The sequence below is a fragment of the Nematostella vectensis genome, chromosome 12 (assembly GCF_932526225.1).
Source record: "Nematostella vectensis chromosome 12, jaNemVect1.1, whole genome shotgun sequence".
NCBI lineage: Eukaryota > Metazoa > Cnidaria > Anthozoa > Actiniaria > Edwardsiidae > Nematostella > Nematostella vectensis.
The window spans coordinates 10,638,516-10,651,928 of record NC_064045.1 but is presented as its reverse complement, the minus strand read 5'-3'; the positions used below and the strand labels follow the sequence as shown (position 1 = coordinate 10,651,928).

At 43.3% G+C, this 13,413-nt stretch overlaps 1 protein-coding gene across 3 annotated transcripts in view; it reads right to left on the bottom strand.

The window, feature by feature from the left end:
• Window positions 1-13,413, bottom strand: part of LOC5506104 (dynein axonemal heavy chain 3) — a 91,246-nt gene that overhangs the window by 61,032 nt on the left and 16,801 nt on the right. For all 3 annotated transcript variants that reach the window (XM_048720051.1, XM_048720053.1, XM_048720052.1), the window contains 16 exons: window positions 12,722-12,984; window positions 11,658-11,859; window positions 10,811-10,942; window positions 10,137-10,211; window positions 9,492-9,606; window positions 7,404-7,602; window positions 6,898-7,006; window positions 6,380-6,499; window positions 4,661-4,831; window positions 4,217-4,308; window positions 2,825-2,934; window positions 2,075-2,166; window positions 1,770-1,922; window positions 1,405-1,482; window positions 1,122-1,175; window positions 90-308 (listed from right to left, as the gene is read on the bottom strand). In XM_048720051.1, coding sequence (XP_048576008.1) covers window positions 90-308; window positions 1,122-1,175; window positions 1,405-1,482; window positions 1,770-1,922; window positions 2,075-2,166; window positions 2,825-2,934; window positions 4,217-4,308; window positions 4,661-4,831; window positions 6,380-6,499; window positions 6,898-7,006; window positions 7,404-7,602; window positions 9,492-9,606; window positions 10,137-10,211; window positions 10,811-10,942; window positions 11,658-11,859; window positions 12,722-12,984 — 2,184 coding nt within the window. The remainder of the gene's footprint in view (window positions 1-89; window positions 309-1,121; window positions 1,176-1,404; window positions 1,483-1,769; window positions 1,923-2,074; window positions 2,167-2,824; window positions 2,935-4,216; window positions 4,309-4,660; window positions 4,832-6,379; window positions 6,500-6,897; window positions 7,007-7,403; window positions 7,603-9,491; window positions 9,607-10,136; window positions 10,212-10,810; window positions 10,943-11,657; window positions 11,860-12,721; window positions 12,985-13,413) is intronic.

Genomic DNA, 13,413 nt, shown 5'->3' with positions numbered 1-13,413 from the left:
AGTGAAACTGTGCATGTCTTACCTCCGCTGTCATTAATCATATGATACCTAATACAAGTGGAGGAAGTATTTTCTTGATCCCCCATTACCTTTTTATTGTCATCGAGTACAGTGTTCATGTTCTCGATCCAGACGGCGTCCACGGGCCCATCAAAGATCAGCCACTTGCGATCCTCGGTGGTAGAGGAGGCAAAATCACGGAACGAGTTAGCGAGGACGCCATCCGACCACTCATGGGAGACTGGGTCGAAGCACCCGTACAGCTGGCCCATGGTGATTGACTTGGGGTTAATGATCTTGTAAATGACCTACAAGCAAATAGCAGAGGTGCGCTTTAGTTAACAATTTGATGGGCGCTAGCGTAGTCATCTTGAGTATTTTTCTACAGGGTAAATTAATAGTTGTCAAAAAATACATTACTTATAGATCAGACATAGCAAAAAAAAAATAGCAAGTTTTCCCAAAATAAGGTCTGGTTAACTTCGGTAAGCTTGAATGTTTGCATCGAGGATCCTTATGTTATGTGAACCAACATATCAAAAAGTATTTTTTTTTCTAATGGTTCAACTTCGAGATATGAGGCTTGAAGTGCAATTTTCAAATGTTCAAAGTATGAATTCTCCTCGTTTTTAGGGAGAAGTCGGGCTCTGATCAAAAATCTGATCAAAATCTTGAGCTTATATATTGAGAATTGGAAATTTTCATGTCATTTTTTTGCTCTGTCAATAGATCATAAATTGTATGAATACTCAAGAGACTACTACTGTACTATTAGAATTCCTTTTAGGGCAGGAGCCGCTAAGTGTTCTCATGAATAACAATAGCATTCGGTGGCCGATAAAAGATGATTTTCATGTCTTAATTTTGGGGTGTCAACGTGCTGTAATTTCGGTATAACGTTTTATAAAGAGAAAGGTGAATTTGTTCCAAGTCAAAGTATAATTAAAGTGTACTACAAATTCTGAAATGACTCTTCAACAGTGCAATTGCCACTTTCATGCGTCCTTTTATTCTGGATTTGATCAAATCATTTCCGTGAGCACGAAAATCTGGATGTGACGGTCACGTGTAATGTTTTTTTAACCAATCAGGGCTGGTTGTTAGAGTCACGTGCTGCTCACCTTTTGGAATGGATATCCTGCTTTGTTAAGGTCGGTCATGGCTTCAGACAGAACCTGATACACAAACGTGAAACTTGTGATTCTGCATAACATAAAATGTTAGACATCTCTATCAAAACAATCTCCTCACGCAAATCTTTGGAAGGTGGGCTAATTTGACGGAGGCCATACAACAATTTGGCCAAATGATGTGTGTTCGCAAATCACTCGTAGCTAGCTCAGAATGTGGGTGCAATCCACACAAGTCACACACACACGGGCCTTATTCAAGGGAGTAACGCACCTTAAATGCCATTGTCTTTCCCCCAAGAGGGTCGCCGACGATCATGAAGCCGTGACGCACGATCATCATCTCGTACACCTAGAATGAACACACAGAAGCAAATGGTTAACATAGCCCTCGTTACAAAACAGTCTTATAGAAAATAGTCTAAATAGTCTTATAGAAAATAGTCTAAAAATCCATTTACATCGTCCTATCTACAGTTTTTTTTTTTACAGTTTACAACTTTAAAGTTAGAGATAAAGCTATGATTTTGGCTAGATATCTTTGCTGTTTAATCCGTAAAAAAATCATAGAGAAAAATAAAAATCACGGGAGGGGCTGGAAAGTAGAAAAATGCTCGTAACGCCCGGATTGTCCTTTACCTGGATGATCTTCTTCATATACCAGTCTGTCGCCTGCAAATTTCGTCTTGAGCAATTCTCTCGCAGAGAGTCCATCAGGACGCCGTAATCAGGATTCGGCCATTTGGTACCGGGGAAGAGATCAGAGATAATCCCCTCAAACAGGGGGACATCCTAAACAGAGTAATTCCCAACAAATATTTAGTGGTCTGTTATGTAGTGGTCCAAGAGGAATGGCAAGAACAGAGATAAAAATAACTATCGGGGAGGAAAAGTGGTCTATGGGAAATTGGTGGAGAACTCCTGGCGGAGAATTCCTCGCTTACCTGTGACAGGAACTTGGCCAGGTTGACCTCTAGCACAGCTCGTAACATAAGCTCCGCCTCATCGTCATCAGGGTAACGCAACTTGAGATTACCTACAAAGAAAACACGTAAAAAAACACGTAAAAAAACTAAGCTAAACCTTACAGAATCAATTATGCTTTAACGTGCATCTCAACCGGAAGACTAGTCATTAGGCCTTGTCAGCCACACTGCAAATTTTGTATGCTCATTGGTTCACTTTTTTTTCAAATTTGTGGTCACGCGTCACGCTCTACCATATTCTTTCAAGATTGTCTTGGTAGTCACGCGTCACGCTCTACCATATTCTTTCAAATTTGTCTTGGTGGTCACGCGTCACGCTCTACCTCACCATATTCTTTCAAATTTGTTTTGATGACCACACGTCACGCTCTACTACACAGACAGCCAAACTCCTCAAAACTCCTAAAAAAAGAAGTTTACGAACCCGTTTTCTGGAGTTTCTAGAAACGAGCGCCTTATGTTTTTAATACTCGCTTTGTGTCAGATATGATGTATTTGCCACAAAATGAGCAAACGCTCTCTCTAAAAAGACTATAGGCAGGTTGTCCCCTGGTCTAACGAGTAACGACTCCTTAACTGATGTTACTTTGAAAAAGGCTATAGGTCAGGTTGCCCCCGGGTCTAACGACTAACAACTCGTTAACTGATGTTACGTTTAAAAAAGACTATAGGCAGATTACCCCTGGTCTTATCTGTGTTACTTGTTACCTGCAGCAGTCAGCACTGACTTGACGGCTCGCATGCCGTAATCGTAATGAGACTGTGAGGAGAGCTGCTCAGAGCACAAGGTGTACGTGGCGACGATCTTCTGCGCAAGACTGAAACACAGGAAACGTGAAACTTGAATCATGTGAAACACACAGGAAACGTGAAACTAAAAACAAACAAACCACATAGGGAACGTGAAACTTAAAACATGGTAAAGACATAGGAAACGTGAAACTTGAAACATGAAAAACACATAGAAAACGTGAAACATGCAAAACACATAGGTAACGTGAAACTTAAAACATGCTAAAGACATAGGAAACGTGAAACTTGAAACATGCAAAACACATAGGAAACGTGAAACATGCAAAACACATAGGAAACGTGAAATTTAGCAAATGCAAAACCCATAGGAAACGTGAAACTTAAATCATGCGAAACACATAGGAAACGTGAAACTTAGAACATGCGAAACACATAGGAAACGTGAAACACAAGACCATGTTATCCAAGAAACGCGAAACATAATTCATGCGAAACACAGCCAACATGAAACGAGACATGAGACAAAACACCAACACCACCACCAAAAACAAAAAAACACAGCAAACATAAAACACAAGAAATGTGAAAGATGAAACAATTACACAAAACAGGTAAACACAGCAAATATGAAACGTGAAACAAGCCGATCCTTTGTGCAAATCTGAAAACATGAAACAACACGAAACAAGGGCAATCTCATTTAATAACGGTCGATTAAAATGCATCTGATGGCGTCGATTACATTTAATTACGAACCACCAAAGAAATCGACGTGAAAAAAGTACAATGATTGTATTTAACGTTTTTTTTTTCGAATTACGATCAACCCCAAAAAAACTATTGCATTCGAAGTCTTCTTTGACAAAAACGTAAAGTGGTGTAGAAGATGATTGCAATACTCCCTGATCAAGAGCAAATAGAAACGCGATCCTTTACGCTGATCTGATAAAAAAAATTACCGCATTACGAGTGACGTGTGACTCTTGCCTGTGATGAAATGTTCCACGCGCACTAGAAAACGAAACACCGCGCGCCCCAAACACTCGTCGTAAAAGGTTTACAAAAATGTCTAGTATTTGTACGGCTTAAGTTAACTTGAGAAAGATAGATTTTTACAGCTGACGAGGCCCGTACCACTGAGCTATTTCAATCATGGAAACATTCCACAGTACCATACTATTAGTGACATTCTGAACTTTACGATTTACGACGGCGGAGGGCCGTCGACGGCGTAAACCAAATATCAGCGCGCGCTTCCCGTGTCTTTTCTTTAAGCGCGCAGAAAAATATAGAGTGTGTCCGACGTCTTCGACGCTTCGCCGTCGTAAATCTTGAAATTCATATTACCTTCTAGCGTTGAGAAAACCCATTGAATAGAGTGAGATCTCACTGATGAGCGCGTAATCCGGTACCATCATGGCAACCGTACGGAAAAGAACCTGGAGAAAACACGAAACAGTCAGATTCAAAGGTTAGCAAAGGTTATGATTCTAGGGTATACCACAGGTCAATATAACGGAGAGAGCCTAAAACACACTAAAAATATAGCACGACCACAAGTAAGGTTTGAAGCCTTCTCAATATATGACGGTAATAGTACAGAAAGCTCAGATTATGGACCAGATATATTACCCAACCAGTATGAGTCTGCAACTTAGATTATGGACCGGGTATATAACCAATGTATTACTACCAGTATAAGCCTGCAACTTAGATTATGGACCAGATATATTACCAATGTATTACTACCAGTTTTGCCCTGCAGCTTGGATTATGGACCGGGAATATTACCTTGAGGTTATCTGGAAGCTCCTGACGTCCGGCGTAGCCAGGGTTCATTGTAATGAACATCGTGCATGTTGGATTGAGCACTAGCTCAGTGCCTTCAAAGATGAATTTCTTCTTGTGTTCAGCGATGGCTTTCTGGATGGTGTGAATCTGTTGTGCGACCACGGACAACACCTGAAGACAAAGAACACATGATCAACACTCGTTCGGAATAAGTTCGGTTGACTTGATAAAACAAAGAAGGCATGTTCAGCACTCGCTCGGAATAAGTTCGGTTGACTTGATAAGACAAAGAACACATGACCATCACTCGCTCGGAATAAGTTCGGTTGACTTAATAAGACAAAGAACACATGATCAGCACTCGCTCGGAATAAGTTTGGTTGACTTGATAAGACAAAGAAAATATGATCAGCATTCGCTCGGAATAAGTTCGGTTGACTTAATAAGACAAAGAACACATGATCAGCATTCGCTCGGAATAAGTTCGGTTGACTTGATAAGACAAAGAACACATGACCATCACTCGCTCGGAATAAGTTCGGTTGACTTGATAAGACAAAGAACACATGACCATCACTCGCTCGGAATAAGTTTGGTTGACTTGATAAGACAAAGAAAATATGATCAGCATTCGCTCGGAATAAGTTCGGTTGACTTAATAAGACAAAGAACACATGATCAGCACTCGCTCGGAATAAGTTTGGTTGACTTGATAAGACAAAGAAAATATGATCAGCATTCGCTCGGAATAAGTTCGGTTGACTTGATAAGACAAAGAACACATGATCAGCACTCGCTCGGAATAAGTTTGGTTGACTTGATAAGACAAAGAAAATATGATCAGCATTCGCTCGGAATAAGTTCGGTTGACTTAATAAGACAAAGAACACATGATCAGCACTCGCTCGGAATAAGTTTGTATAACTTGATAAGACAAAAAAGACATGATCAGCACTCGCTAGAGCGAGAAACGTGGAGATTTCACGTTAGGTTTTGAGGGAAACGGATCAATTGAATCAGAGAGCATTTCACGGCCGGTATTTTAATTTACCACCTTGCAGTTGCCGACATCGCTATTATGTACACAACTAAATGTGCGATTCCTGATAAAAATTCTTTTCCAGGCTAACCTTATTTGTATTAATACGAACTATATGTGCGATTCAAGGTTAAAATCCTTTTCCAGGCTAACCTTATTTGTATTAATACGAACTGAATGTGCGATTCCAGGTAAAAATCGTTTTCCAGGTTAACCTTATTTGTAATAATAGTATGTACCTAAGCTCAATCCTGAACGAAGCAAGCCCAAGGTCTCCCGTGGGGGAATGGGTTTATTCTTATTTATATTTATATAAGAATGCACCTCTAGCTCAATCCTGTTGAACTCATCAAAGCAAGCCCAAGGCCTCCCGTGGGGGAGGGGGGTTAACCTTATTTGTAATAATAGTATGTACCTCGAGCTCAATCCTGTTGAACTAATCGAAGCAAGCCCAAGGCCTCCCGTGAGGGAGGGGGGTTAACCTTATTTGTAATAATAGTATGTACCTCGAGCTCAATCCTGTTGAACTAATCGAAGCAAGCCCAAGGCCTCCCGTGGGGGAGGGGGGTTAACCTTATTTGTAATAATAGTATGTACCTCGAGCTCAATCCTGAACGAAGCAAGCCCAAGGTCTCCCGTGGGGGAGGGGGGGTAACCTTATTTGTAATAATAATATGCACCTCTAGCTCAATCCTGTTAAACTCATCGAAGCAAGCCCAAGCGCCAGCTTGTGCAAGTCCCTTGAAGAACTTGCCCATGGCCTTGAAATCCAGACCATCAGAGCAGTTAAACACCACACACTAAGAACGAAATAAATCATTAATAAACATCACTCTGAGGAAGGAAAAAATCATCTTAAAAGTACTATTTAAAAAAAACTAAAAGCTATTTAAAATACTTATTTGCCAAATTCAATTTAAAAAAAAGTAAAAAGCTACCCACATTCAGCCTTTTCTCGAACATTTGTGTTCAGACGTTTTTTGTTGTAACGGTTTCTGGGTGTCCTTATTAACGAGGTTGCACACTCAAGAGGTTAACCTGCTAATAAGGACACACGGTCATGTTGACATTTTTAGGTCTCAATGGTGTCCTTATTAACAAGGTTCCACACTAAAGAGGTTAACCTGCAAATGGGGACACAGGGTAATGTTTACAGGGTTAGCGGGGTTTCATTATCTGTTTTTATTGGGCATGATACCTGTTTTGCTACAGCTTTCGCCAAGTCTTTGCTGGTCTCTGTTTTACCAGTGCCCGCAGGCCCTTCAGGCGCGCCTCCGAGGTTCAATTTGATAGCCCCCATTAGCGTTCTGTGAAATAGATAAGACCCAGGTCAGCTGAAATGAACATTTCCGTGACATGCGTGACATTACAGGGCGTTATTTGCTTATCAAGAAAATAAGGTATTCAGGTTACGTGTTAACAAAATCAATAAAAACAGGTGGAAAAAAGAAAAAACTAGGGAAAAAAACTAGGGAAATTGTTGCGTGACGTGGTGTGTTGTCATTACGTGACTATTTGATTGTTGCGTGACTTGGTGTGTTGTGATTGCGTGACTATTTGATTGTTGCATGACGTCACGTGTTGTGATTGCGTGACTATTGGATTGTTGCGTGACTTGATGTGTTGTGATTGCGTGACTATTTGATTGTTGCGTGACTTGGTGTGTTGTGATTGCGTGACTATTGGATTGTTGCGTGACCATGCCTATAACATCTGTCAGTAAGTGGAGTGATGACGAGGCGACCGCTGTTGCCAAGGTACTCGTAGCCGTAGTTGATAGACGTAGTGATCATGCGCACAATGACTCTCTTCTCCTCGAAGTAGTAACGCAACTGCGACAACCACTGGAAGTCTTCCAGACTGTGAACACCGTCGTGCGCCATCTGCGCCGTCACGTCGCGCGCTGTGGTTACAATCATACAGGTCAACATCGGATGTCAACATACTCCAGACCTGGGACTCTCTTTGCGCTCGACATTCTGGCTCGCGTGAAAGAATGTCAAGTGCAAAGAGAGTCCCACGTCTGGACTAAGGTCAACATAGGTGAACATCGTCATTATCGTCGTCGTTATCCAGGCCCGTACCCAGGATTTTTCTTGGGGGGTGCGAAATCCGAAAAAATGGACCTAATTTTTCCGGGGGTGGGAGTGGGGTGCGAAATCTCTGATAAAAATCTTACCAGCCCCGAAAAAACAAAAAGGGTTTTTTTATGCCTTTGCAGTATCTCCACGGGACTTTTATTGTCAGCTTTGGATCGGAGCGACCTGGCTTATGCTGATGCCTTATAGTTTTGTCTACAACTAGCACGTCTATTGACAACCAAAAGTAGACTTTCGCCCGTTGTGCACCCCCCCCCCCCCCTGGGTACGGGCCTGTTATCACTGCCAATATCATTGGCAATCACAGGTGGCGGCCCAGTACCTCTGTAAACTCTGCTGTAACGGGTCGTTTTCCAGTCGAGACATGGATAATACCTTTCTGTTTCTCGGCCCTGAATTTTACTTGGTAAACGTACGTGAGCTTACTAGAAGCTTGTTTTCCTCAGTTCCAGGATGGGCCATTCTTAATAAGTATTACGATTTATATGTGAAGCGCTTAGAACATGGTTGACAGAACCGAACTGTATAAGCACGGTAAAAACAATTTTTTATGATCATTTTCATTACAATCACTACCATTATAACCATTAGTATTCCATCACCATTCCCACCACTGTCGCTACCGTCACCATCTCCACCACTATCACTACTGTCACCATCCCCACCACCATCCCCACCACTATCACTATCGTCACCATCCCCACCACTATCACTACCGTCACCATCCCCGCCATCACTACCGTCACCATCCCCACCATCACTACCGTCACCATCTCCACCACTATCACTACCGTCACCATCCCCACCACTATCACCATCACCATCATCACCATCCCCACCACTATCACTACCATTACCATTCCCACCACTATCACTATCGTCACCATCCCCACCACTATCACTACCGTCACCATCCCCACCACTATCACTATCGTCACCATCCCCACCACTATCACTACCGTCACCATCCCCGCCATCACTACAGTCACCATCCCCACCATCACTACCGTCACCATCTCCACCACTATCACTACCGTCACCATCCCCACCACTGTCAGTACCGTCACCATCCCCACCACTATCACCATCACCATCATCACCATCCCCACCACTATCACTACCATCACCATTCCCACAACTGTCGCTACCGTCACCATCCCCACCATCACTACCGTCACCATCTCCACCTCTATCACTACCGTCACCATCCCCACCACTATCACTACCATCACCATCTCCACCACTATCGCCATCATCACCATCCCCACCACTATCACCATCGTCACCATCCCCACCACTATCACTACCGCCACCATCCCCACCACTATCACTTCCGCCACCATCCCCACCACTATCACTACCGCCACCATCCCCATCACTATCACTACCATCACCATCCCCACCATCACTTCTGTTACCATCCCCACCACTATCACTACCGTCACCATCCCCACCACTATCACTATCGTCACCATCCCCACCACTATCACTACCGTCACCATCCCCACCACTATCACTACTGTCACCATCCCCACCACTATCACTACCGTCACCATCCCCACCACTATCACTAACGTCACCATCCCTACCATTACTACTGTCACCATCCCCACTACTATCACTACCTTCATCATCCCCACCACTATCACTACTGTCACCATCCCCACCATGATCACTACCGTCATTAACTCACCGTGGACATCGATAACAGTGAGAGCACCAAGAGTCACTCTCACTCCTGGGTCTAGTTTACCGCGCACCAGCGCTACGATCTCGTCAATCTGTTTGTTTGATTTCTCCAAGTATTCCTGTTATATACAAAACGATAGAATTAGAATAATCAAAGACCATCTTGTTTTGTTCGGCCATGCGCGAACTTTTTGTTCTCGAATCCAGCTCGCGCGCGGCCAAAAATCCAAGATGGCGCCCGAAACACTGGAAAGCGGGTAAACATAGCGAAAATACACTGGGTAAATGCCTGCAAGCAGCCTATTCATAAGACGTATAGTAGCGGATCTAGGGGGAGGGTTTAGTGGGTCTTGAATTCCTATGTGCAAAAATACCATACAGAATATACCTCACGGGTGGATTCCCCTATTTATCTTTTGTTTTCTCAAGAATTGAGAGCTTTAGCCCCAAGGAGGGAATAAAACAATACAGTTATACTTTGGGATGCAAACAACCTAATTGATGCGCTTTTTATCGACGAAACTGCCAGATAGTATTTGTCTCCGTGTGAGTTAGAAAAAAAATGTAATAAGGAAAAAACACACCTATCCCCCAGCAATTATCATAGAGTTAAAGCCCCCTTCAGTGGAAAGCTTGGTTCCTGGCATACCTTGAGTCCGTTTGGTTTCATGATGGCTTCCGACATCTCCAATGTCCAGTATATTCCACTCACGGCTAGCACTACCTAAATACAGTAACACAATCTTCGTCACCATAATAATCATCACCTTAATTATCACCATCATCGTCTCATTTTATTTCAACCAAACGCAGGACAATATGGATCTAACATACGATAACGCTGTAGTTTATTTATAACCTTCATGTCTGCGATTTAATAGTACTTTAAGCACCTTCCAGGATTGTCATTCGCCATTCTGCCATTTGCTGGTTGCGTCGACAGTGATTTTTTAAATAGGTGTATACTATGCAGGATGGCGAGTACTCAGGATTGACTGAGGGAGGGGGAAGGGTGCCAAGTCACAGGTAATAATAAAAAATGACCCACTTTTAAGCCACCAAGGGGGGTTCGCACGCACCCCCCCCCCCCCCGTGTACGCGCCTGAGAGCCATGTGTATATTATCTGCTAGATATTAAGTGTTCTCTCAATAAACAATTTCATCATCATCATCATCAGCAGCAGCAGCATCATCATCAATATCATCATCATCATCATCCTCATCATCATCAGCAGCATTATCATCATCATCATCAATATCATCTTCATCAACGCCATCGCCACCGCCACCATCACCATCATCACCATCATCAGAATGCGTTACCTGTCCTGGCCATTCCTGCACCCACTTGCCGCGCACAGTGTTGACGTAAGCAGCCACGGCATCACCCGCGACCTTCTTTAGACTGTCCATCATCACCTCCTCCACCTGGATCAACCACTTCTCCACCATACCCTGAAACAAACAAGGGTCAAGGTCACGGTCAGGGCAAAGGTCAAGGTCAGAGTAAAGGTCAAGGTCAGAGCAAAGGTCAAGGTCAAGCTAAGAGCAGTAAAGGTAAAGGTCAACGTAAAATTCGCTGTCAAAGCCAGGATTCAAATTGTGTTAATGATTAAAATTATGGTCGAGCTCATGGTCCACTTTTTTCGAATCCTGCAGCTCCCAAAGAAAAAAAGAAAAATAAACTGGATAACCTTGTCTTCTGATTCAAGTTTATTTAATTGACGTAAATCAACGATAACTAATATGAGCGTTACGTTTCTTGTACTAGCTGGCGAGGAAGGCACAACAGAGCTAGGCTCCACACCAAGTGCCTCCTTGTGTGTATTGTTAGTAAGCACTGTCACTGAGGGTGGTCACTGCCAGAGGGTTTATTGCGTCCCAAGTGGTTCTTTTACGTCTCTTCGATTCAGATTAGTGTAGTGCAGCTTGAAGAGACTGGACCTCTGGTTTTGTGCCCTTATCCGACCCTTATAAGACTTGAAACACGGGAGGATAACTTCATCTCTCTCGTGACACATTCGAATCAAGGCAGGAACACGGAAAAATCCCCAGTCAGAGCCAGGCTTCGAACCTGGTCCAAAAGTGTGGGAGGCCGACGCGCTAACACACTAGGCCACCCGTGCCTCCACTTTCTAAAATAAAGCAGAACCGCACGTTGTAATGGTACCTTTGCTTTGGCTGGAACGATCTTGGTGGAGAAGGGGACAGTCTCATTCTCTGCGCTGACCATACCAACAACCTCTTGCTCCTCAGTGAACTCGAGGCGTGCAATGCCCTCAAAGCACTTCTTGAGGTGGGGCTGAACACGGAGTGGGTCTTTCGTTTCTGACAAGATCTCCAACAGTTCGTCGTTAGACAGAAAGAAGAACCTGTGAGGGAGGGGGAGACATCAGTTTGATAGAAAGAAGAACCTGTGGGGGACGAGGAGACATCAGTTTGACAGAAAGAAGAACCTGTGGGGGACGAGGAGACATCAGTTTGACAGAAAGAAGAACCTGTGGGGGACGAGGAGACATCAGTTTGACAGAAAGAAGAACCTGTGGGGGACGAGGAGACATCAGTTTGACAGAAAGAAGAACCTGTGGGGGACGAGGAGACATCAGTTTGACAGAAAGAAGAACCTGTGGGGGACGAGGAGACATCAGTTTGACAGAAAGAAGAACCTGTGGGGGACGAGGAGACATCAGTTTGACAGAAAGAAGAACCTGTGGGGGACGAGGAGACATCAGTTTGACAGAAAGAAGAACCTGTGGGGGACGAGGAGACATCAGTTTGACAGAAAACCATAAGCTTTTGGGGACATAGACAAGCCATGATTAAGGTAGAGTAAACAAGAGAAGAAACATAGTGCTTAAAGACATTAGTTACAATAAAGGAAAAACAGCTGGAAGAAACGATTTAGGATTAGAAGAAAGCATAAACTTTGCGAGATAGAGACATACGTCATTAATATCGTAGATGACAAAAATATGGCGATTGGAGACATCTTAAAAAACAATAACAATAAAGCCACTGCTGATGCAAGTATTGAAACAAGAGTAATATAGACTATAGCACATGGACTAAATAATCAGCGTCAAAAAAGGGGACAATCAGATTAAAAAGCCCTCTCTATGTATTGTATTGTAAAAGTTATTTTTCGCTCTCCCTCTTAGAATCGACAAAAACAAATGTCTCCGCGACTTATAAGAACTATTGATGATGGCATTGGTATTGGTTTAGGCATTTCACCTAGGAAAGAAGAGCTGCTTCTTCTCCAAGTAGGCGTTCAAGCCTTTCTGGATCTCCTCCAGCAACTGGTTAGATTCCTGGAGCCTCCCCAGCATATTGGGTTGCCCTGTGGCAACGAGGACCTTTGTATCCTTCACCGACTCTGTCATGATGTCTTTCCAGTAGCTATCCACGATGCCGAACTTGCGACCCTCTTCGGGCATCTGAGCCATGATGTCTTCAGAGCTAAAGATGGGCTCGAGGTACAGCCAGGTGGCTTGGCACTAAAAATACAAATAAACAAAGGCCATGTTAGTTCACACTTTGGGAGATTCCCCTTTGAAAAGGAATTAAGGGATAACGTCAAAACGATGGCAGTTTTCATAGAGTTCATGACTTGACACCATGGGGGTTACCATAGTTTACACGTCTGGTAATTTTACTTTGAAAATGAACTAAGGGGTAACGTCTAAACGGTGGTAATGTTCATTGTTAAAGGATTACCTTGTTGGGCGACTTATTCATGGATTGACACTAAAGGTTCTTACTAGGACGTAAGTTCTAGCGCAACGCAAATAAATCTTACTGGAACGCGAGCACACAAGGAAACACAACTGCTTGATCGGCGCACGTGTTTGATCGGTTCTCACGTAGTACGTTTGCGTTAGCGCTTGCGTCCTAGCAAGAACAAACCTTTAGGGATAACATCAAAG